A 26,687-nucleotide genomic window follows, 5' to 3' on the forward strand; every position below is an offset into this window, starting at 1 on the left:
TGATTCGAACGCAACTAAGTATCAGATATATAAAGAAAGAGTAAGTCACAAGATGTTGCGACCTCTATCGTTCCACAAAACCAGATGCAAGATAACCACGCCCGCACCGGTTTAAAGCATTGTATTCAGAAGTAAAACAGTGGACAGACAAACAACGCAAGAAATGCCAGCACTGGCTCGTCGTGATGCCCATAACAACACATCACTGCAACGTTAGCTAGCGTATTTTGCTTCGAATGTCATAACTCAACCTCTCACACTTCCATGTTGCCTTCATAAGAACAAAGATGGATATCTGCGCCCCTACTACACTGACAGGCGGTGTTCATGAGATTCTGTAAGAACTGCCAAAATCTACGACAGTAAGCTTTAGCTCTACATTCTTCATGAGCATGTTATAAAAAATTCTGTGCGTACAAAACTAAGGCGTCTGCCCGCATTGGCACTAAACAATTGCCTCGTTTACAGGAGCTTCCAGAACGACATAAAGTATGCAATGTCTTTATTTTGGACCTAAAATTCAACAACCATAGCAATGCAAGCGACCCTCTAATAAGTGCCAGTCACCCAGTAGCAAAGGCCCGGCTAACAAGCATACACGCCTCCAATGGCGCGTGGCACATCCGTTGCATTCCATTCTTCAGATTTGCGGACAATGTCCGCTTGCATAGAACGCCCTCGTTATTATAATTTTATCTGGAGAACATAACCCGTTCACGTAGCCAGCTATTCTAGCCATCGCTTATCTCCGCACCCTACGGAGCACTAGTCACGTGCGCCAGCTCGTCAGGTTAAAGGTGCCCTGTCTGGTACTTGGAAATAAAACAACAGAAACCAATGGTATCAATAAAACAGATGCTATGTCGAGGGAAAGCGCTGCGTTGACTTCATGTTCTCACAATTCTTTAAAAACAAACATCTCCTCGTACACGTTCCCCCATAAAAAGACCTCCTTATCTCCACATGCGCCCCTAATGCCCGTATCGCTCGCGACGGGCCTCCGTTGATTACGAGAGAGAATTTTATCCGCAAAACAATACGCATTGTCCATGACAAAAAGATGTCTCTTGTGCATGAATAGAATGCTCATTCAATTTGTTTTTTTATCCCTCGTCCAGAAGCACGGGTTATTTCACAGCGAAGGTCACTTCGCCGCCTCTGGTATCTTAGCAAAAGCGTTATTGCGTCTATGCGAGTGGATAGCAGGAATATACTTATATAGACTGGAGCGCTGCTCGGACTGTCATCTCTATCACCGGATGAGAACAGGAACAACCATGAAGGTCTTCGCGGTCATTGCCGCATTGGCCCTGTTCGTCCAGTGCAGCTTTGCCGAGGAAGGTGAGCATTCTGAAAGAAATTGGTTACCTTGTTTGGTTTGGTTTGCGGGGTTCCAAAAGCTACTCAGGCTATGAGAGACGCCCCAGCGGAGGGCTTCATGAATTTCGACCACCTGGAGTTCTTTACGCCCACTTACATCGCACAGCAACTAACGCCTTGCTTTTCTTCTCCATCAAAAGCGGCCGCCGCAGCCTGGATTCGATCGCACATCCTTGGCCACAGTAGTCGAGTGCCCTAAACACTGCTCCACCGCATCGTGGTTAAAAAAATATTATATTTCTGCCACCATTTTCAGGGCTTCTTTGCGCCCACATCTTTTGAGCTGCTAATTGGTGCTAGACAGAGTGCCGTGCTTACGATATTTATTGGCCTGGAATACTACCGACATTTACATTAGGTGATGCAATTAAATGACAGTTGCTCAAACGAAGAGTGTAACAATGTCTCACGCTGACGTATGGCTGCATTTCGGAGGAATAAAATTCAAGTACACGCGTGTGCTGTGCAATTTAGGAGCATGTTAAAGGATTCATGGTGGTCTAAATTGATCCGAAGCCTTTCACTACGGCGTGTCTATAACCCTATATGCAGCTTCAGAAGCTACGCGCAGTAAACCATACCGTCATGTCAATTTATAACGAAAGCTGTGGTTGAATCTATCTAATATGCATGCTACAAGGTAAGCACAATTGAAAGCGTCGAACCTCTTGGCACAGCGGACGCTCCTACGTCCTTACTCCAATTAATCGAAACGAAATGCGAGCGCCTATTGAAAAATATCGAAATCAGCTATCCTCCACAAAGAAAAACACTCAGCTAATGTTACGGGCCCCGTCCTACTGTAGGCGGAAAAAATAACACGCAGTGTGAGAGATGCACAATGCAAGATCAATTCCCTGCATGTCCCTGAAAGCATATTCTCCGGCTTATGCTCTCAAAGTTTGTTGACATTAATATGTAGCTTACCATTGTTTAGCATTCACCAGCTACACTAGTGAAGCAAAACATCACTGTTAGTATTGGAGCCTTGCTACGCTGATGCAGCTGGCGTAGGTTATAAAATGGTCCTATGCAATCAAGCTTCCCGATGAGTTGCGCGTGACATTGAGCTGAGTGCTCCCAGCACTTCATTGACTAGCTTCTGCCCTTCAGGGCGGGCCATGCCTCCACAGTGACAGAAAACTGGCCTCGAAGTTTTACTAATGGTCCTAATTGAATTACCGCAGTGTAGTAGGATTCATGAGCACTGTGGACATCTGCAGTACGTGCTGACGCATAGTGAACTACGACACCACACTAGAGTATTTGCAATACAGTGCAGGGCTCGTATTCCGCGTTTGCGCCATTATCAGGCCAGTGCCGTTTTCGCCGTTTCGCCCTCATCTAATTGGTGGAAGCGCCGGAACCTGAAGTGGTGGCAACCAAACTGACATCCGGTTCCGGCGTTTCCATCACTCAGATGACTCGAGGCCAGAGCAAAAACGATACTTGTGAAAAACGACACGATCTTGGAATACGGACCAAGGCTGCGAGTCCTGAACAAAGTCAACAAGCGCGGGTTGGTGGCTGGCGGGCGTGCAAGAACATTATGTATACGTAAGCCGCCTGCTCGCGCACGTAGCTTGCACCCCATGACGAACAGCTTATGAGTTGTAGTGCAGAACACCGCAGTATTGGTGAAATTCTTCAGGTCAGTACGCAGTTGCCTTCGAGTCCCACAAAAGTACCTAAAATATTTCAATGAGAGAAACGTTATTTGTCCTCATCCTAACAAAATATGCACCGCAGTGGATGTTAAAAGATATTTATTACATGTGTTCTGAAGATATTTCAAGCCGAGGTAATTGTTCAGTGCTGTGCGTTCGGCTACTGAGTCGGCGTCTCTGTTTCCGACCCACCTACTTTAAGAACGCGGGAGCGGACGGTTCCGGAGTAATTTAAACCACCTGGGGATCTTTAACGTGCCCCACTGACATAGCACAGCTAGCACACGGACGCTCTCCGTTTCACTTCATCGTGATCGTGATCTTCTTTGTTCAGGCGAAGTTGAAGCCAGGCCATTAGAAAATGCCCAGCTGTTTCGAGAGCTAGATCCGAACCCATGGATTCCTCGACCGTTGCCTCAACCTTGGCCTCAGCCATGGCCCCAACCCTGGCCCCAACCCTGGCCCCAACCATGGCCCCAGCCTTGGCCAGTGCCTCAACCCTTGCCGCCACGTCCCTGGCCTGAACCCAGATATATTACATTCAGTGGTAAGTTCTCCGCTTGCATCGTTTCAGGCCGCATAGGAACAAATATAAACTAGCACGCTTCGTAAAAGACTGAGGAAAATACAGTTATTCTTGTAACAGGGCTATTGAACGCTCTCCTAAGAGCAACCCTTATGCACGGCTGGTGACGACAGCGGAAAGTATAGTAATTGTCGAAAGGCAAATAGTACGTCACTCCGCCAGTCACCATAGCTTGGAGCCACATGGGCAAATTTGCTCACTCTTACATCGCTCATGGCAACCAAACAATAGGAAAAGGAAAACCACAATTTTATTTCTTCAGAGCTGCGTCAGCGCCAGTACATTCCGAATGAATGGCCCGCAGACTGACCTTATCACCTATAGACAACAAAGGCAGAGTGTAAGGATTGTGTCTCACGTAAGAAAGGTTGCTGAGAGATGGCAGGGAATTAACGTTTGCAACGCAGCTTAATACACGACCCGAAAATATATGCCCTTAATTATTATGTTGGTCATCTTAAAGTCCGTCCATTCTACTCAGTAGACACATTTACGTTCAGGCAGTATTGTTGCTTGAGCACAGACACAATCCAGAAACGCAATGAAACGGTGACTCCCCAGTGTAGGATACTACAGATAACCTAATTGTTTAAAATTAGTATCCACTCAGGATACTTCGCGAAATACATATACAAAAAATAATGCATCACGGCCCAACTATTTTCTTTTTTGTACAGTTTTATGCACCGGGATAACAATGTCGCTTTTTACTGCTTCATGCCAAAATGTTTTAACGATATCAAAACAATGGCATTGTGAGGTCGCAGCTGTAGTCATTTTTTCTATCAATTATCACGGTCTACAGACGTGCTTCCCTTGGCAGCAAATATAGACAGAACAAAATGGAGACTCCAAGAGGAACCGTAGATACCGTGTAGGTAACAGAGACTTGGAGTACCGATGCCTGCTAGGGTGAATTAGAAGCGCTAATGCTTGGACTCTGTGGTCGTTTATATTTCTTATGCGCCAGACGTCACAACGAATAGCAGGACAGCGGTTAAAAGAACACAGAACAAAAGAACACAAACAGAGAGGCAGGGCAGCCCATGTACGACTTGCGCGGTCAAACAGTCCGGTGCTTTCCTGCAGTACATGCTCTGTGTTCGCAGGTCATGCGGACGCCAAGACCTCCACGGATGAGCAGCCGAAGATGAGGCAGCGCCGCTCCATTCTTCCCTGGCCCAAGCCCTGGCCTATGCCCTGGCCAAGGCCGTGGCCCAGGCCCTACCCCGTGCCACAGGTTTAGGAAGCACAATTAGCTTCTTTTTTCTAGTCAAATAAACATCACATACACCCACAGAATGGCTCAGGCATTTCATTTATCCTTTTTATTCCGTGCTCCTAAAGTTACAAACTATTTAAGAAACAAATGCTAGGGTAAAATTGCACGCTGTTTTTTTTTTTTTTTCTGTCGTTATCAGAAACGACTTTTTTTAGTTAGCGTCTACATTGCATATACACTGTACAAATGTGCACCAATCTAATATATTTAAAGAAATCTCTCAAGATGCAGTACACTTAAATGAATTAATTAGCATCCTCCTTAGTATACACAATCATACAGCTGCAAGAGAAATCTGTATAGGATTTCCCCAATGACGTCACTAGGAAATCAGGACCGCACCGGGTGCAAGGAGCCCAGAGGTGTGCAGCTGCAGCAAAGGACAGGAGGACACGGGGTGACCGCGGTGGGTACGCTGAGCTTGCCCCGAGCCTTAGTTAGTTCGCAATGAGATCTGTATTTCATAATAAAATTCAGCCCTGTATGAATAGCCTCCGAAGAAAGTGTTTCTCTATAAATAATTTGGCTATATAGACGTCAACATAGGGCAAGGTAGGGACATTGGAGGGCGAAGCCAAGAAATATTTAGCACTTTATCAAATCAAGCCTTCTCACTAGACGTAACAAGCATTATTGAGGATATTCCTTGCTGTGGTGTCATGACATAGGGAAGGATCCTTGTTTGAAATTCACCAAGGCCTTCTTGACATACACAATGTAAACGTCTATATTCTGGTGACTTTCAGTAATCTCTCTTAAACCCAAACTGACAAAATACATCGACTACTAAAAACGGCTGCTTTGCAGCCCCAACCTCAAGAAAAGAAAAATTTTGATTCCATGTTTCTCTTTCTTCTCCACACGCACACACACTGTAAATACGGCCACTAAGTAAGGATGCGCAGTTCGTGCATCTCTTAATACCTGACCAGCGTAATGCAAGCAATGATCAATAACATGCCTATTTAAATCTGAAAACAAAAGTCTCAGAAACAATTTGACTTGCAACTTATAAATGCAATCCTCCTTGACATCTCCACATTATTTACACTTAATCCCCTTCTGCTTCCCCCTCAAAAGAAGAACACTTCGAGATGCTGCAGGAATCTTGTCCCCACATTTTTTAAGGAATTATCATCAGTCGAAGCAGTATCTTCAGATTACAAACTAGAAAGAAATAATGTGCACCTAGGTCTGCTGTCTGCTGTCCGCTGAGTGGGGGTTACTGGTGGGACCTTATAAGGGCTCCACCGCATTCTCGGAATCCAGAGAGCCGAATAAAAATTCTTGTTGATCCATCTCTCTAACCTGAAAACGCCGCCTCTTAAAAATTATACTCCTCATCTAAGTTAGATATTTTGGTCAGGATTAGGTTTAGACATTACAGCTCATGTACAGCCTTCAAACATTAAGTGCCTGCCACATACATAGAATATTATATAACTCGCATACCTTTGTCTACGCATCGCCTTTGAGCGCCGAACCAGCACCAATCGCGGGAAAAGAAAAATTCCCAAGGGATGCATATTGGGATGAACCTCTCAGCATATGGCACTCATCTTTACTGAAGCCCTTATTATTCATAATTTATTCCAGATTAGCAAATTTCCCTGCATTTCCTTGTCTCTAGACACGGCAGCACTGCCACGAAATTTCGGTTTGTGCAGCCTCCCAATTTTTTAACAGTAGCGCGCGACCATCGACTGCCCGGTGCTGCTGCGCCGGAAGATGCAGCAGATGACCAAGCAAGCGAAGGCAAGGGCATGTTCACAATTCCTACTGCTGCACTGAGCCTCGTCTGCTAGGATGTCCCAATTAGTGTGAAGCAACCCCTGCCACCATGTTTAGGCATCGATGCCCGAAGAAGCTGCTACTACAAAGTTTTTATCTGCTGCCTATAGCGCGAATATTTTAGATAGCACACATTTGTAATAAACAACTTAACAAGCCCAATAACTATTAGCATATCGCTACTTCCGCAACAACTTATTGTCAAGGACGCTGATTACTTCCAAACGAAACCTCCTCGAGGCAATACCCACAAATTGAACCAAGGAGAAGTGTAATACCTGAAATGTTGAATGATCATGAATGAATGAATGAATGAATGAATGAATGAATGAATGAATGAATGAATGAATGAATGAATGAATGAATGAATGAATGAATGAATGAATGATATCTTTATTAACTCTCACAAGGTTACATGAGTAACAAAGGAGAGAGGACGCAAGGCAAAAAGCTGCATTCTTGCAGCTTGAGAGCCACCCTGCGCCCTCTGCCGGCGTATATAGTCCAGCAGCTGATCACAACAGCAGTGGAAGAGCGCACTCACAAGCACAAAAGAAATACATCCACAGAATATATACATTAACATTTGCATAAAGTTATGCCCCTATTATCATTCGACATAATTTGACAAAAGAAACTACTCAACATTTTTATGTACAGGAAACGCATTTATTATCAACCGAGATACAAATCAAGTAGAATGAAGATACACAAAGCTGTACATATATGTTTTAATCACGACGTGAAAACTATGCACATTCAAACAAATGAGGAAGTGTTACTAATTTATGCAGTGAAGTCTTTTCAAGTATGATGTTGTTCTTGTGCAGAATGTTGAGGTAATGGGGTATATTGTATGTCAGTGACTGCTTACCGTATGTAGTGCGGCAGAAAGGTACGGACCATGACATTTTGTTCCGTGTATTATAAGATGGAATGGAACGAGTCAGGTTGAGACTTGATAGGAAGAACATTCTTGGTTGAAACAGGTTTTTTATACATAAAGATTAACTTCAATGGGAATAACTCTGAGATTTTAATGATATTGAACCTTGCAAAGTAGGAACCCGTATGAGTACACCACGGCACATTAGCTATTAATCTAATTGCTCGTTTTTGCGCCGTTAGAATTTTCGTTTGGTTTTGCTCGGTGGTTGTTCCCCAGACCATGAGACAATAAGTTGTATGTGGCAATATAAATGCATTGTAAATAATATTTTCACTCCAGGCGGAAGTGTGTTCCTCTGGCGGCATAGGATGCCTCATATTCTGTTTATTTTAGCGCAGATATTCTCGGTATGTTTATCCCAATTACAAGTTTGCACTAGTCAGAGCCACAAGAACTGTATGTATGTATGTATGTATGTATGTATGTATGTATGTATGTATGTATGTATGTATGTATGTATGTATGTATGTATGTATGTATGTGTGTGTGTGTATGTATGTATGTATGTATGTATGTATGTATGTATGTATGTATGTATGTATGTATGTATGTATGTATGTATGTATGTATGTATGTATGTATGTGTATGTATGTATGTATGTATGTATGTATGTATGTATGTATGTATGTGTGTGTGTATGTATGTATGTATGTATGTATGTATGTATGTATGTATGTATGTATGTATGTATGTATGTATGTATGTATGTATGTATGTATGTATGTATGTATGTATGTATGTATGTATGTATGTATGTATGTATGCATGCATGCATGCATGCATGCATGCATGTATGTATGTATGTATGTATGTATGTATGTATGTATGTATGTATGTATGTATGTATGTATGTATGTATGTATGTATGTATGTATGTATGTATGTATGTATGTATGTAAGCTACGCTCTCAAATGCGTTGATCAGTAAGCTGTGGTTGGACGATGAGCGAATGTGCTGCCTCTGCTCACATGAAGCCTTCCACCTGTGTTTTCCTGCTCTACCACTGCGTGAAAACGATAGCAAAGAGATAAAAAAAAAACACTCGCGGCTAGCAAAGTGGCTATTATGGCCCTAATTTGGTGCGCCCGGTGTAGGGAATGTACATCTTAGATGAATCCGGTATTTTTAGTTATGATTACGCCGTCGCACTGCTGCGCTTCTTGCGTGTACCACCTGACTTTACCAAAGACATTTTAACATGCATGTAAAGTAGCGGGCATAAGGAGCAAGAGCGCTTGCGTGCCCTTGAACGTTATGCGCTGTTAATAATCTCGGTTATTCTAGTCTTAGATTGGATTTGAATGCCGTTGCCCTTCTGTTGATGCATACTTTATTCACTAAGACCACTGTTGAGGAGCTGACAAGAGCCACACAACGTCGTTTCCTCTTTTTTCGAAAAGAGCCGAGACGGATGCTATGCAACAGGATCAGGCATCACCCTTGCTCGCACCGGTTTGAAACATTGTGTCCAGGTGTAAAAGAGTGCACAGATAAACAACGGAAGAAGAAATGCCAGCACTGACTCGTCGTGATGCGCATTAAAACTAAACACTACGAAGTGAGCTAACGTGTTTTGCTCAGAATGACCTCTCACACATCTTCATCCTTCTTTCATAAGAACAAAAAAAATCTAGCTGTGTCCCTAGTCCATTGACAGACCATGTTTAGGATATTCTGTAACAACTACCAAAATCTGAGTTCTTCATGAGTACTTTATAAAATATTGTGTGCATACAGAATTAAGATGTCCGCCCACACTGGCACTTACAACTGTCTCATTTCTCAGCTTCCATTCCCTTTGTGTGCTTTATAAAAGCTGCCAAAATGACATAAATATATGCAAAGTATTTTCTTGGGTCTATAATTCAACAACCAATTCAAGACCCTCTAACAAGTGCAAGGCACCCTGTTGTCCTCTGCCTCTGGTGACAAAGGCCCAGCTTACAGGCCCACAGCCTCCACCGACACGTAGCATACCCGCCGCATTCCATTCTTCAGATTTGCGGACAATGTCCGCTTGCATAGAGCGCCCTCGTTATTCTACTTTATTTGGAGAACTTATCAAATTCACGTAGCCATGTATTAGATTCATCGCTTATCTCCCTATCTAAAGGAAAGTTAGGTACGTCCACCAGCTGGTCAGGTCAAAGGGACCCTGTCTGAAAATGGGAAATAACTCTGTCTCATGAAAACAAAAGAGGGAAGCCAATGGTATCAAGAGAACAAATGTTATGTCAAGGGGAAGTCCTGCGTTGACTCATGTTCCAATAGTTCCTTCCAAACAAACGTCTCCTCCTCGTGCACGTCGTCCCATAAAATTGCCTGCTTATCTCCACAGGCGCCCCGAATGCCCGTATCTCTGGCGACGGGCATCCGTCGATTCCAGACAGAATTTAATCCGTAAACCAATACGCATTGTCCTTAACGAAATCAATGTCGCCATGCGCGTGAATTGAGTGGTTTTTCATTGTTTTCCATCTTCTATCCAGATTGCACGGCGAAGGTCACTTCGCCACCTCGGTTATATGAGCAAAAGCGTTATCACGTCAATGGGAATCGATAGTAGGAATACATATATAGAGTGAAACGCTGCTCATACTGTCATCTTCTCCACAGCAGGAGAACAGGAGCAACAATGAAGGTCTTCGCGGCCATTGCCGCATTGGCCCTTTTCGCCCAGTGCAGCTTTGCCGAGCAAGATGAGCGTTCTTGAACAAATTATTTCGGTTTGGTTTACGGAGTTTACCGCCCTAACGCGACTCAGGTTATCAGAGACGCCGAAATGGAGAGCTCCAGAAATTTCGATTGCCTGGGGTTCTTTGACATGCACTCAGATCGCACATCACAAGGGTGCCTTGCTTTTCGCCTCCACCGAAAAGCGGCCGCCCCGACAGGGATTCGATCCCGCATCCTTGGGCACAGTAGTCGAGCGCCCTAACCACTGCCCACCGCGGTGGGGATAAACAGTTGGGGTTTTCCTGTAATCCTTCTCAAAGCATATTTTTGCCGCATCTTTTGAATTCCTAATCGGTGCAGAACAGTGTGGCGTGCTTGCAATATCTATTTACCTGGAATGGTACCGATATTTACTATTAGTGGTTTATTTAAATGAGGATTGTTCAAACAAAGAGTGTGCGACCCTCGCGAACATATGGCTGCACTTCAAGGGATGTAAATTCATATATACGCGGTTACTACATTATGTTTCAGGTTGTTAAAGGATCCATTACAGTCTAAATTACCCTGAAGTCCTTCGCTACGGCGTGGGCATAACCGCATGTGAGCTTCAGGACGTTAAACGCAATAATCCATGCCATCATCTCAATGTATCCCCAAGGCTGTTAATGAATCTATTCAATACGCATGCGACAAAGGTCGTCACGGTCCAAAATGCCGAACGTCTTGGCACTGCGGATGACTCTGCGTGCTTCCTCTAATTACTCGAAGCGAAATGAGATCTCCTTTTGAAAAATACCTGAATAAGTTGTCCTCCACAAAAATAAAACGACCCGACCAGCAACACGCGCCATGTCCTATTGTAGGTTAAGAAAATAACACGCAGTGCTGGAGATACACGCTACAAGATCAATTCCCTGCATGTCCCTGAAAGCATCTTGTCTGGCTTGTACTCTCACCGTTTGTTGAGATCGGCACAACTGCAGCTGTGCCGATGACATTGGGACATTTGTTTTAACCTACTCCAGCTTCGCTAGATCAGAAAAACACTACTGCAAATGTTGACGCCTTGCTGCACTGGTGCAGCTGGTGTAAGTTAACAAATGGCCCTATAAGATGGAGGTGCATGGGACTGCGTTTGACGTTGAACTGGGTGCTCTCAGGGCTCCATGGACTAACTTCTACCTTTCAAGCAGGGTCACGCCTCTACAATGAAGGAAAGCTAACCTCTAAGTTTTACAAATGGTCATAATTAAATTATCGCAGTGTAATAGGATCCATGCGAACGAATGGACGCCTGCAGTATGTGCTGACGCATGGTGAACTGCGGCTCCACACTGCAGCCTTTGCATTAGAATGCAGGGCACGTATTAAGAGCTTGCGTCATTTTCAGAAGTTTCTTATTCGCCTTTTTCGCCCTCATCTAATTGGTGGAAACGCCGAAAACTGAAGTTGTGGCAACCAAACTAACATCCGTTTCCGGTGTTTCCACCAATCAGAGACGCGAGGTCAGTGAGATAACAACACTTGTGAAAAACGACGCGAACTCTGAATACGGACCGACGCTGCCAGTGCTGAACAAAGTCAAGAAGTACGTGCTGGTGGTTGGCGGGCGAGTAAGAACACTATGTTTACATTAGCCGCCTGCTCGCGCACTTAGCTTGCACTGCCCCACGAACAGCTTATGAGTTTTAGCGTAGAAAACCTCACTATGCAGAGCATTGGCCAAATCTTCAGTTCACGTACAGCTTACCTTTGAGTGGCACAAAAGTACCCTAAACGATTTCAATCGAAGGAAATATGTTTACCCGTATCCCAAGAAAATATTCACCACCGTTGGTGCCAAAAGTAGTTCATTACATGCATTAATAACAACAATGGTTCACAGGAAGGAGAAGGCGCAGTATCTGTCACATTTGTTTCTGTGGACACCTGAACCGCGCCGTAAGTGAAGGGAAGAAAGTGAAAGTGAAAAGAGAGAAAGAGGCGCCGTAGGGGAGGTATATGCAGTAATTTAGACCACCTGGGGATCTTTAACGTGCGCCGACATCGCACGGTACACGGGCGCCTCTTCTTTTCGCCTCCATCGCAACACAGCCGCCGGCGGCCGGGATCCAACCCGGGTACTCCGGCACAGTAGTCGAGCGTCTTATCCACTGCACAACCACGGCGGCGCGCTCCGGATAAATTTCCTTGTTTCTCGCCTTCAAACCGTGATTGTGATCTTCTTTATTCAGGCGAAGTTCAAGCCAGGCCTTTAGAAAAGGCCCAGCTGCTTCGAGAACTAGATCTGAACCCATGGATTCCTCCTCGACCCTGGCCTCAGCCTTGGCCCCAACCCTGGCCTCAACCTTGGCCGCAGCCTTGGCCAGTGCCTCAGCCCTTGCCGCCCCGTCCCTGGCCTGAACCTAGAGATATTGCATTCAGTGGTACGTTATCCGCTTGCATTCTGGGCCGCATACGAACAATTGTAAATAAGCTCGCTTCTGTAAAGACTGAGGAAAATACAGTTGTACTTGTAACAGGGCTATTGTGCGCTCTCCTAAGAGCAGCCATTAACCAGGGCTGGTGACGATAGCGGAAAGGATAGTCATTGTCGAAAGGCAAATAGTACATCACTCCGCCAGTCACCATAGCTTGGAGCCACACGGGGAAAATTTATTGTCTCTTAGATCGCTCATGGCAACCAAACAATAAGGAATGAACAACCAATATTTTATTGCTTCAAAGTTACATCTCCGCCAGTACGGTTTGAGTGAATGACTCGCAAACTGATCCGATCATCCAAAAACAACACAGAATTGTGTCGTGTCTCGCGTAAAAAAAAAAGGTTCCTTAGAATTGGCAGAGAATTAATGTGCGCAACGTAGCTTAATATACGACCCGATAAATATATGCCTTTATTACGTTGGCAATATAAAAGTCCGTCCATTCTGCACAGTAAAAGCGATTACGTTAAGGCTGTATTGTTGCTTGAGCACAGTCTCGGCGCAGGAACGCGATAAAACGATGGCTCCAGTATAGGAGACTGCAGATAACCTGATTGTTTATAGCAGTTGAAGTAAATATATAGAAAATAACGCATCGCGGCACGACTAGTTTCTTCTTTGTGCAGTTTTACTTATAGGGTTAATAATATCGCTTTTTACTGCATTGGGCCGAAATATTTTAACGAGAACGAAACAAGGACATCATGACATTACAGCTGCAGTCATTCCATTAACACATCACGGCCTCCACAGGGGCTTCCTTTCGTAACGAACATAGATGAAACAAAATGGAAACGCCCAGAAAGGTCGATAGAGTCAAGACAACGTAGGCCTAGGGTACCGACGCCTGCTTAAAGTTTAATAGAACAGTTGATGTTTTGACTCTGTGGTCGTTTGACATTTCTTATGCGGCAGGCGTCGCACCACATATCAGGACAGAGAAGAAAAGAAATAAAAACGAACAGAAAGGCAGGACAGCCCATGTACGACTAGTGCGATCAAACACTCCGGTGCTCTCTTGCAGTACGTAATCTTTATTCACAGGTCAACCGGACGCCAAGATCGTCACCGACGAGCAGCCGAAGATAAGGCAGCGCCGCTCCATTCTTCCCTGGCCTAAGCCCTGGCCTAAACCCTGGCCTAAGCCCTGGCCTAAGCCCTGGCCTAAGCCCTGGCCTATGCCCTGGCCAAGGCCCAGGCCCTACCCCATTGTCATGCCACGGATTTAGGAAGCACAATGAGGTTCTTTTGTGCAGTCAAATAAACGTCAAACCCACAGAATGACTCAGGCCTTCCATTTGTCCCTTGTTATCCCATGTTAAAGTTATAAGCTGTATCAAAAAATGCTAATGTAAGAGTGCTCACTAATTTTTCTCGTTAGCGGAAACGACTTCTTTTAGTTAACGTCTACATTGCATATACACTGTACCGATGCACACCAATCCAATATATTTAAAGAAATTCCTCAAGATGCGGTACATTTCAATGAAGGGAACAATGACGGATCGGCATCCTCCTGAGTACAGCCATATCGATGAAAGAAGATAGCTGTAATGCATTCTTCCAATGGCATCACTATATGGTGATGTCCGTACTTGGTGCACAGAGCGCAGGAAAGGAGGACGCGGAGTGACCGTGGCGAGTATGCTGACCTTAAGTAACGCCGAAATCTGGGCGAGTTGGTGAACGCGTTCATGGTGTAAAAAATAGCCCGAATAACACACGCGTCGCCCTGTCTGTCCATGTGTTCTTCGCGCTATTTTTTACATCATATGCTGACCTTGCCGCGAGTCTTAGTTAGCTCGCAATGAGATCATTGTTCTAGGTAACAAAACTCAGTCATCTATGAATAACTGCCTGAGAACGTGTTTCTCTATAAATATTTTGCCTATGTAGACGCCGACAAAGGCAAGGAAGAGGCCAAGCAATGATTAGCAGTTTACTTCATCAAATCAGTCGCTCATCTCGCCGACCCTTCTCACTAGGTGTGGCAATATTATTGAGGTGTCATGAAATCGCACAAAACATTACTTTGCATAGAGAATTCGAACGTCTATATTCTCGAGCCTTGCAGTATTCGCTCATAAACCCAAACTGGTAAAACACATCGACAACTAAAAACATAGCAGCTTTGCAGCTCCCACCTCAAGAAATGGAAAATTTTAATTTCCTGTTTTCTTTCTTCCTCCATACGCACACACTGTGTTAATGTGGCCACTAAATGCCTCCACAGTTCGTGCGTCTCTTAGAGCCCGGCCAGCGTAACGCGACCAACGATCATTAAGGTGCCTAGTTACACTTGCAAATGAAAGTGTCTGCAGACCATTTGACTCGCTACCTACAAATGCAATTCTTGACATAACCACACTAATTGCACCTAATCCACTTCTGCTGTCCGTTCAACAGAAGAACACTTCTAAATGCTGAAATAATCTTGTTCCTACTCTTTTTACTTGTTTACCATTTATTAATCGGTGTCGACGCAGCAGTCTTTTCAGATTACGAACGACAAAGAAATCATGGGCACCTAGGTTTGCTATCCGCTGCGTCGGGTGACTGGTGGGAATTTAGGGGCTCCACTGCTTTCTCGGAACCCAGGGAGTTGAATAAAAATCCTTGCTGATCCATGTCTCTAACCTAAAACCTCTTGCTCTGAACAATTATATTCGTAGGCTAAAACAGGTACTGCTTACTCCGGCCAGCTACGATGACCGAGGGATGCAGTGTCTGCAAAGGAGGAGGAACAAAGAGCTTTTATTATGCAATAGAAATTACCTCCCCCCCCCCCTCCCTCGGCACTAGGCCGGGGAGGCAGGAGGCACCGCTTTAGATGCTTGCCTGGAAGTCTTATGTCATGGTGGCCTCTTCAACCGGACGGACGAGCTCCTCTGTGCTACAGCTCCGCCTCGTGCAGTGCTCACAAAAAAAGTTTCGAAGGAAGCTGCAGCGATCATTTTGCTAGAGTGCGGGAGGTATCGTGTTCTAGTTCCGACCATTTTGTGAAAAACTATGTCCGGCATGAACTCCATGGTGGCCCAAAGACAGGTTTTTAAACGCAATTATAACCTGCATGTAACAGGAACATCACCAACCAACAGGAGGTACAGCTTAATCTTCAAGATTGCCGGGGGTGGCAGAATTCAAGCGTGACACAATTTCATACAAAACAATATTGAAAATGCAAGACTTGCTATAAATTCATTCCTTTGACAGTATAGCTCTTGCAAAACTGAATTGTAAATTAGAACTATACCAATAAGACCACTTTGGCGTGTTAGAAGACTCCATTTTAGGGTAAACAATGAGCATCAAATTCTAAATTCATCGTTCCGCACAATGCAGCTTCATCACATACACACACTCGTTCGCAGAGAAAGCTAAAGTTAAAACACAAAAAGTGGCTGGGATTTAACACTGCAAAACCTATTTAAGCGAAGCGAAAGAGTGGTTTCGGTTGGGTTTGCTTTGGTCTGGCTTAAGCTTAGACATCACAGCCCATGTAAAGGCTTCGGACATTACACCAACATAATACAATATTAGCTTCCGCGCATACCCCTGTCTGTGCATCACCTTTGAGCGCCGAATCAGCCCCATACACGAAAAAAGAAAAATTTGCCAAATAAAGCATATTGGGGTAAACCTCCAAACATATCGCACTGATCTTTACTGAAGAACTTATTATTCATCATTTATTCCAGAATAATAAAATTTCCTGCGTTCTTGCTTGTCTTTAGACACGTCAATACTTACACGAAATGGCGGTTTGTGCGACTGCTATTCTTATCACAGCGAACAATGTCTGCGGAGGCGACAACAGTACTCAGTGATGGATCCACCTCTTGTCACGAAAAGTAGGACTCTCCCTTTGTCGCCAGATAACAACTATTACGAAAGCAAACCGCGAATAGAGTGCTGTGAAAAAGCTTTGCAGAAGCCTCACCTGCGAGAATCACTGCAGCTACATAAAAATATACGCGCTTAGTTTCGGTGGGAATATTTGTGGGTGTTTGTATGCTATGCTGGTTGCACTTATTTGATGTAATGCCCGAAGCTTTCATATTTTGTGAAGAGCATTGTTTAGATAACGCTTTATCGCAAACTGTTTCCTTGTTAAATAATTTGTTTACATTACGTGCCCTCTATAAATGTTACTACTCAGTGCCAACTGGCACCAGTTCATGAAGTTCTCATTCCAGATTAGTCCCCAGCGTTATACTATCAGCTGCCACCCGGACACCAAACTGGACAAGTAAATAAGTAAACATATGTAGAAATATCAGATCATATGGACACACAGCAAAACTGACCATAGAATGGAAGCGGCATGACCGCTTTGAACAAAGAGGTGGTCTTATTTACACACTACTTAGTCGCAAGGACATCGGAATACGTCGTATTTAAACATTCCGCAATGTAGTCGGGTTCCATATTGTTCGAGTGAACCACCGGACGGAGCAACCATGAAGGTTTCCGCATTTATCACCGCTCTGACTTTATTTGGCCAATACATCTTAGGTCATCAGGGTAAGTGTACACCGAAAGGGTGGAAAATTTGGGCTGGTTGGTGCATGATCTGAAGCTGTCCCTCTCTCTGCTTCGTCTCTGTTTGCGCTGTTTTTAGCCTCAGAGGGTAAGTGTTTCGCCGCATTTTACTGCATTAGTATTTGCAGCGGTAGCCGAATGAAGCGATGCGACGTACGATGCCGAAGGCGGTCGCCTACCGCTTCCGATGGTGTATATGCTTATGCATTCGCAGTGCAAATCAGTATAGGTAGGCACAGCACAGCACCATCGATTTGTCACAGATGGGAATCTAGGTCTGCGCCACCTAAAGGCTTAGAAAGGGCCTTCGTCGAGCACCAGCCATTAGTCAGTTGCGCCCTCACGCCTAGGATAGTTTTCTTGGAGAGAGATCGAGTGTTCAGATGTCTGACAGTAGCTTCCAGGGCCACCCTAACATCAGCCTTGTGAGGGCACTTCCAAAGAATATGACGTATTGTCCCTGTAATATTCCAGTTCAAGAAATCGGCGTAGCTTCACCGCCGACTTTTTAAAGGTAGCGTTGGAGGTGCGCAAAGCTAAGATAATTGCCAAAATTCTGAGGTAAGGTTATGAATTTTTTAGGATAGTAATGCCATGGGCCACTAGATGAGAATAACAATAAGTCGTTCTTATTCTCCAGTTAAGGCACCAGCGGATGATGGGACCAAGAACCGGATGCTTTCTGGATTGTACATGGTACCATGGATACCACGACCTTGGCTGCCGCTGCCTTGGCCTACAGCACGGCCGCCAGCCGCAGACTCACTTAATTCATTTTCATCAGTTCTTTTGGGTAAGTGCTGCTGTGCTCTGAACAGCAGAAAGCTGGGGGAGTGGGTTCTCAATGCGAAAGCAGTTATTAGCTCTGGATTGCGTAAAGGAAGCCTGTCAACAGAGGCTGTCATCAAAACATGTGCAAACAAACTTGAATTTAGGAAAAAACATTGTGTCACCAGCAGGAATCGAAGCACCATCCTAACAATCAGCTTTCATGGTACAGGCATAAAATCACTATAATGTCGCTCCAACCGATCAAGTACCTCGTGTAAAACTGCAACGCACTCTTGTGCTGTGAAGTGAACATTGTCGTCTTTGTGAAGTTCCACGTACGCCGCTCGTCCATTTCACCTGTAGTAAATACGCCATACAGATAAGCAATCTGGTCGAGTGCGGCCGAGGTTCGCTAGTAGGGTTTCGGGCTAATCCACCAGATGGCATAACAAAAATCGCAATTTTTTTTTCGGATTACTGCACCTAAGCAGACTTAAGTGCACCGGTGATTTTCGTTCTCAGTATTCAAACTGTGCGAAAAGGCGAAGACGGAACAAGCACAACAAAAGAAAAACAACAATGCTGCTCACGTATTGTGTTTGTTCGATGTTCGCCTTTTTCGCGGCTATTTGAATATTATACGCGGAGTCTGCACTGCAGAGGTGGTGGTCAATGTCACCTGTCTGTTGATTGTTTCACTAGGTCTCGAGACTCGAAAGCAAATTAACCCAAATGACAAGTTTTATCTGACCCTAATCTTCCTTGAACCTTCAATTAACGGCGAGATATGCTAGTTAATGGCATGTTCAATGACAGCTACATTGGCACTTTTAATAAAAATATCTCTATTGTGTGGCCGGCTCAAGGCCGTAAAGAAATAGAAGTGGGGAAGTGGGGGTCATATCCGCCACGCACAAGAAGCGCCACAACGAGTACAATGTATCTCGTCGCCGCCCGCGCGCGTGCCGATTTCAATATTCACATGCCAGAATACAGATTGGACGTTGATACCAAAAGCAACTGCCCAAGTGTGAACACCCATGATGTGATGTATTGTTGGCGACCCTTCCGTCTGCAGGCGAAGCATTTTAATGGCGGGGAAGCTTCAGGGGCGTCCTCTCACATGTTAACCTATGTTCCTATACTTTTCGAGCTACTCTTACCAGGGCATAAGAATACAAATATATGACTGCACAAAGACTTGACAGTAAAATTACACGTCAAAGAAGTATTCCATACGTTGGTTATTACCCTATTCGCAGAGGTTCACCAAACGTATAGAGATCATCGAGTAGCCCCAAGACCATACGTCCCCACACCTTCCTGCACCTAGCGAAAGCCGTGAGCCCCGCGTCAGCACAATCGCCACAAGCTTAGCTTATAGATAATTAGCAGACGAATACGAGGTGCAGGAGGCGAAAAAATTTTGCAGACCTTTTAGGAAACGGCACCTTCCTGACTATGCGTAGCGCAAGAAGGACCAAATTTGCCATTCCGCACCAAAATTGGCGCCCAGGCTTTACGCTCAGCAAAAGTCGAACAGCTGGAAACGATTGTTGTGGCAACCACCCCCGTCACTAGGACGCCCGTGTAGGCATTATAGAACACCCATCCTCAGTACCATAGGTCGATTTCAAGCGGCCGTCACGGCTGGCATGTAAGCCCCACGGATCACATGATTACCCAAGCAAGTTCTCGGTACGCCTACTCCTCAACGGAACATGACACCGCCCATTGGTATTTCTATGGGTCCGCTACATTAGGACCACACGAATGTGTTCGGTATTTTTCCGACAAAGCCGAAGCGCCCAACATGAGGCTGACTCACATCAATCTCATGACAATACAAAGTTCTGTTTTGAGTTGCATGTGATTCACATGACTACTGAGGTGCAGCGGTTTACGTGAACAGCATTCACTAGGGGTACACATGCACGCGGAGGAGCTTAAAGCTATGAAATACGACGACAGCACCGGCATTGGCATGTCGCCTTACTTGAGGCATGCCCTCCATAGAACTGCTGCCAGGAGAATAGCAGGCACAAATTAGAAAACCACGCTCGCTAAATTCAGTCTACACGCCTCAATATTATTTCTCTTTGGCTTGAAGGGACCATGATGAAAGACAGAAGTTGGCCTTAATCAATATATGCTTACATGATCTAGTCACAAAGAAACCATTCCCCCCAAAAACAGAGCTTTTAAAGACTACAAAAAGCCCATAAAGCAAGCTGCAGATGCCACCACCTCTAACCGATTTTCAAGTAAACTTCGCGATTTGCAAGCAAAATACCAGATTACAGTATTTCTTACACGGCAATACCGTTATTTAAATGTATATATGCATGTCTACATGAAGGCACATTTGTTCTTTGCGCGCCCTGTTAGTTAATTGTGCTGTCCTATGTGCGTCTGCTTTTTCGAATGCGGTCGTTTCATTTATCCGCACACGGTGCCGACCTGTTAAAGACATCGCACCTTTGTGTTACTTGTCTCGGCCATTAGAATAAGTCTTTTTCGTGGCATTGCAAAATACAAGCCTGGGCATGTGACAGCAAATGGTGACAGATATCAGGAAAAAGTTGTAGGAACAATTCGTGCAACCAAGCTCCATAGTTCTTTATCGGCCCTGTTCGAGTGAGAGGTACGTTTCCACCCTAAGGTATATCACAAAAAGGAACTTCCACAGAAAAATACGCTTATCACCTATCACTGGTAGGTAGCAATACAATGATAGCAGGGATTGCATTTTATTGCAGCCCGTTCTGGTGCGGGTATTGCAGTGACATAATGAAACACAGCTCAAATATTGACCTGCTTCCAGCGAGGCAAAGCGGATTATTCGTACTCTTAATTAAATACACCTGAACAAGGCCCCCGAAGCGAGGCCGAAGCGTCATTTTTTAGAACGATTGGTCGGTGCTTAGACCTCTTTCCCACCTTATATACGCCTACAGTGGTCGAACCACTTATTATTAGTAACCATCACGAAGTTATCATTAGGTTGTTGTACCCAGGGAAGCGAGCAAATTAAAACAAACAAATGCGCTAGTAATGCTGCATTCATTGTGTTGTCTATAAAACACGTAGCCAATTAACAGGTACGTGGATGGGGCATAACAGTAGCTCGCTGGCCTGCATGGGGCGGCAGTAATGAAGAGAATCAAAACTCGAGGGGAAGTATAAAAGAGATGAATTATATAAAACTCGGATAAAGACGTAAGTTCAAACATACACACTGCTAGAGAAACAGGAACAAGCAACGGTATCCGATTCCTGTTCGTGCGAAAGTTCGAACATTTTGCGATCTATTATGATCGAAACACTACGGCAAGTTCTCCTCGAAAGACGCCTTCCTGCCAATGGCATCGACCAGATGTCATGACGCCGCGGTTACTCTGATCCGTCCGTGGTTGACTCCCTCTGTTCCTGCCAGAACTCTGCGATGTCACAGGATACAGTGCAACGGTACTAATAGCGATGTCATGAAACTCTGTCAAGGCCACTTGTTGGTGTGCTTCTACCGAGTGGCACTTGCCAGTGTGTTCTTGAGTTGCACACAGGAATAAAAGGGCAGCTTAAAGAATGGCCACCGATCCAACTTAGCAATCTTGCCACGTTATGTAGTTTTGGCAGTTCATAGCTGGCAAATAAATAATTATTTTCCTTAAAACCAGTTATTATTTATTTAGAGCTCGCCAAATCAATTTTACCTTCTCACGCTAGCTAGTTCGTAGGGAAATTAGAAATTATTTCATTTCACTTTATTTCGGACATAATTTCACAACGTAAAGCGCGCCCGCGAGGAAAGACAAAAAGAGGTTGCGATTTCTTGTGACGGAGTTTTACCCCGAATTTACACATCACTACGTTCATAGAAGCTCAAGCAATTAAAAGGGGGGACGTGACTCTGAAAGCAATTGTCACTGATCAAGTGATAGGACTTCCCGGTGTATTTCAAATCACGGGCGAAACAAGGTCTGAACCACTCAGGATGCGCAACGGCTTCTGAACAAGGCATGACGAGAACTAAATCTAATCTACGTGAACGATGGTTTTTCCCCGCCTATCAGAGATAAAACACAAACTTGCGGGAATTCCACGTCGCCGCAGTTCTCTTCGACGAGATAGATAACTGACACAAAAGTACCCATCGGGTGTATTTAAACGCCGGAAATAATCCTTTGTTCAGGCAGTCCCTTGTAGGACTTACAGAGTTCACCATGGGGAGGACTGCGGTGATCATCGCTGCCTTGGCGTTCCTCGCCCACAGCGGCTATGCACAGGGTGAGTTCCAGAGGAGCTGTACTAAGGCTTCCAAACTGCCATCGCACGGGAACTCTGAGGAGAAAACGCGTAGAACTACAAAAATGTCCTAACTAATGCACTAGCAACCTCCATCCCACATTTCGCAGGTTGCACAAAGTGTTAGAGCTACACGGTATTCTTACTTAGCGCACTCTATCGGAAATGTCATTGTCTTAACATGCTTATTTCCAGCAACAAACTTTTTGGGCGGTATGTCGCATCCAAAAAATATATCCCATTTTAATAACGAAGTCACTGAAACCATTAACTGCGTATTGCGTGTTATTCCCAGCCAAAACGAACGTTGCAAAGTTTCCACTCCATCAATCGCTTCCAAGATGAGCTGAAGAGGAATCCAATTTATGAATATTTTGGTACGGTGCGCAGGAGAAGGCATTCGCAAAAGTATTCGTTGGATAACTGCTTGCCAACACGCCCGAACATCAACTACCATTTCATGCAAATACAACGCTCTGGCATCGTAGGTTACTGGTTACGTGATCATATTTCATCGTCAAGGTCGCACAAAGGGGGGTGACTGGTAAGCGCAGCACAGTTCCTGTATCGGCGATTAAAATTCGGGGTCGCCGCACGCATTTTACTTGCCGAATTGGCCGCTGATCGCGACAAGTGAGTTAAATTATTTATTCCATTCTTCGTTTTGCAACCTCTTCTTTTAGTGACATTGGTCTCTTTTAAATTGGAACGTAGCCCCCTACCGATACCGGCCAACGCATTTTTGTCTTCAGCGCCACTTTAAGGAGGTGACTACGGCAAACATCCAATTCAGAAACATGGTTTGTGTTTTTATTATGTGACAGTTCTTTCACTTCTTTCACTTTATGCTTGGAAACAGCAGCGCAAAAGTATGCCCCGCCATTCCATATATCAAATCAAACGTCTTCCATCGTGAATTTTATTTTCCAAAATTGGAATTCATAAAATCTATTCCGTGTAATCGGTTATGTCTGTCTCAAAATTTAATCGGATCATTTTTTAATATCTATTGACTTCTGCATTCACTCAGTAGTTGACAGAACCTCGCAAGTCGCTTCCTGTATCTCCTTTCATCTTCTTGCGGGTATGCGCCATTATGTTCCGAAGTTGATAAGAGCACCTGATCCTGTCAGTAAATTTTTTGCGCGTGTGCAGATACAGCACCTGTCAGACCTGGCATCCAGCCTGGTATCCGGCCACTCCCTCGTCCCTGGCCTCGACCCTGGCCTCGACCCTGGCCTCGTCCTTGGCCTCAGCCTTGGCCTCGCCCTTTGCCCAAGCCTGAACCTCGTCCTTGGCCACAGCCCGGCCCACAACCAAAGCCGTGGCCTCTCCCACGGCCCCAACCCTGGCCCCAGCCTTGGCCGCGCCCCTTACCCGGCAACCCTTTACCGAAGCCCATGCCCCGATCGGAGCCCATGTTTTCAGCATCCACAGGTGGGCACATCTACAGATAAAGAGATAAAGAATCCGCTGCTTTTAAACAGGACCCTAAAACTATTTTGGTTGCCATATCCTACATTTTTTTTTTTAATACGTCGTTGGCGTCCTATGGGAATTCAAGGTGAAAAAGCTCAGCGTTAAACTTCTTGATTTAAAAACAGTAACAACGGCTAACGCTTACAAGCTTGCAAATTTGTCGCGATTCGTGCCAGAAGAAAAGCTCGAAATTCATGGTAAGCTCAATTTTCTGTTCATTGCTGTCATCGATTGCTATGCAGTGCAGTTTCTGAACCTTCATTAACGCATCATAAACAGCAATGAAAGTTAGTATCCCAGAGCTCAGACTCAAGGATTCTGTCAAACCAACAGTAGACAAACCCATTTCACTGGTCTTCTGGGTGACAAGGTATACTTATAAATTGAGCGCAATTGCGGTGCCACTACAAGCGCCGACCGCAGTCCGTTCGATGGTTTACACGCATGATTGCCCGAAACGGAGCGGTCTGACCGAACGAGGTAGTTCACCTTTAAGAAATAATTAGCGATCAATGACTCATGGCACCATAGTCAACATTTATGCCGTTTCCCAGGCAATGATGCTTTAGCCGCTCCAGCTCGCATCGCTACGTTCCCAAGGCCCTGGCCCCGACCTCCCGGCGCACCCTGGCCTCTACCCTGGCCTCAGCCCTGGCCCCAGCCACTGCCCGGGGACATGTGGCCCGCCGTTAAAGGTATAGCAACCCCCATCCAGTAATTAAGCCTGCTGCTAGCTCTGATATGCAAAACTCTTGCGCTACATACACTGCGACATTTCACTGCAATAGTGATAATGAAGGCCGGGCCCTCGCAGCCAAAATTGAGCTGTAAAATCCTTAACTGCTATCGAAAATGGTTCGAGGGGCGAGCCTAGCTGCGCGGAGGGCCTGGTAGTTCTGTTTTTATGATGAGAACTCAAAGCAGGGGATGGGAATATGTGCTTAAAGAGTCACTGTGGACAACGCCATTGAAATGCTCTTCTCAATAAATATTGCTTCCTCCCCTGTGTCCTCCTTTGTCCAACCGCAAATCGACGCATGCTCAGTTGTTGGCGAGGGTGGTGACTTTGGATTCAGTACCTCAAATAGTGATAGATGATACGTTAAAAGGAGGGAAGCGAGCTGAGTCGGTCAGGGAACACTCATTTATTGACATTCTAGCCGAAATCAAGAAGGAATGGGCATGGGCATGGGCATTACATTTACTCCAAAGGCAAGATAACCAATGGTCGCTAAGGATGACGTACTGGATTCCAAGGGAATGCAAGCGTAGGAGGGTGTGGCAGAAAGTTGTAGGTGAAAGGATCAGATAAGGAAGTTTACCAGGGTTATAGGTGGGCGCAGCTGGCACAGGATCTGGTTAACTGTAGGATTATGGGATAGGCCCTTACCCTGCAGTGGGTATAGTCAGGATGGTCATGCCGACTCCATAGACACACGCCAACTTTTACTTGTCCGCCATGTCCTGTTAACAAAGGCCACTGTAAAAGCAGCTTCCTGCCGTTGGCGCATGCAACAAGCACTGAACCAATGAGAGCGCAGGTGCTTTATTTGGAGAGCATATGAAGCATCTACTCAATTAACGAAACAACAAATGTAATCCTCTTTGAAATTAAAGCCGCTGCCACAAGCTTACGGTATTAAAAAGAACTTAGGCGAAGTTTTTCTTCAAGTCTCTAGTGGTCAAGGACGCACAGCTTGAAACTGTATCAAGTACTTCATAGTTTACGTGGACTAAAATCAGCTACATTAATTTATTCGTGGCAGTTTACGACAAAAGCTAATATTGCTTCGCATAAGCTTATTACTGGTGATACACATACAACGCCCAACACTGCGTGCCCCGACTACAACATTCTCCTCTTGTGTATGCAGATCTTTCGGCTACGGTGGAGACAGCGGAGGAAGAGCAACCGAACAACGACAAATCGCAGTTCTTCGTTTACTGGCCCAGCCGACCCTGGTTCCCAACTTTCCCGAAGCCCTCGTTCCCACCTGTTCCGAGGCCCTGGGCTTAGGTTTGAGAAATAAACATCGTAATAAAGTGCCAACTGCAACATGTCTTCCCCACTTGACAGAGCATTCAACAACTACAAGCGTTCTCGGTAGCGGTTTGTAGTCTCTCTAATACACACATACGCATTAACAAGCAGTCCTAATATACCACTTTACGAGAAAGATCACACGACATAGTTATAAATGCCGCTTAAGACCAAAACTTTTTAATCCGAAAGCCTTTCTTACCTCATGAGTAACGTGTACAGAAAATGTGACCAAAAGGTTTGGTTTTGTTTACAGCATCGTACACTCCCCACTACAAAGCGCACTGCTCTCGGAATAAAGACTCCAATGCTTGTGGCGATTCACCATGACAGTCCATCATTCAGCTCAACCGCAATCGAAAGAGCCTCATCAGCGTAACAAATCATAAGACACATCAAAGTTCTTCCGAAAAGGCAGGAACCACGACGCTTCAAATTTTGTAGCTGAGTAAAGGCGCGTCTGTGAATGCACAGTTGTTTTAAATACGCAGTTGGTGGTTAAAAATGCATGACGCAGTTGAGCCAGACTTGGGGCGAAACCCCATGCGCACAAATGTAAGCATCAATAGAAGCAGCAACAGGCCACTTGTAATTTTTTATTCATTTTCATTCCACGCATGACGTTACGTTTAACCTAAGCGTTGTCGGGTGTGTGAGATTCCCGCGTGAAGTCATGTGCCAATAACGTTGTGATCCTGCCGACCAATTAGGATTTTCCGCACGCACC

General features: G+C 45.0%; 3 protein-coding genes across 3 annotated transcripts; all 3 read left to right on the forward strand.

Annotated features, from left to right (window-relative positions):
* The first annotated feature begins 1,183 nt into the window (after positions 1-1,183).
* Positions 1,184-4,935, forward strand: LOC146189961 (uncharacterized). The gene is made up of 3 exons (XM_084603358.1): positions 1,184-1,341; positions 3,382-3,594; positions 4,743-4,935. Exons 1-3 carry the CDS (start codon positions 1,260-1,262, stop codon positions 4,877-4,879), a joined length of 432 nt encoding a protein of 143 aa, XP_084459484.1. The 5' UTR covers positions 1,184-1,259; the 3' UTR covers positions 4,880-4,935.
* A 293-nt stretch (positions 4,936-5,228) lies between these two features.
* On the forward strand, positions 5,229-14,051 carry LOC146189962 (uncharacterized). Its single transcript, XM_084605390.1, has 3 exons — positions 5,229-5,277; positions 12,571-12,762; positions 13,867-14,051. Exons 1-3 carry the CDS (start codon positions 5,229-5,231, stop codon positions 14,049-14,051), a joined length of 426 nt encoding a protein of 141 aa, XP_084461516.1.
* An 8,231-nt stretch (positions 14,052-22,282) lies between these two features.
* Positions 22,283-25,975, forward strand: LOC146189963 (uncharacterized). Its single transcript, XM_084603359.1, has 4 exons — positions 22,283-22,422; positions 23,596-23,877; positions 24,474-24,614; positions 25,794-25,975. Exons 1-4 carry the CDS (start codon positions 22,359-22,361, stop codon positions 25,934-25,936), a joined length of 630 nt encoding a protein of 209 aa, XP_084459485.1. The 5' UTR covers positions 22,283-22,358; the 3' UTR covers positions 25,937-25,975.
* The last annotated feature ends 712 nt before the right edge of the window (positions 25,976-26,687 follow it).

The sequence above is a fragment of the Amblyomma maculatum genome, chromosome 5, assembly GCF_055883805.1.
Source record: "Amblyomma maculatum isolate TAMU_Amacu chromosome 5, ASM5588380v1, whole genome shotgun sequence".
Lineage (NCBI taxonomy): Eukaryota > Metazoa > Arthropoda > Arachnida > Ixodida > Ixodidae > Amblyomma > Amblyomma maculatum.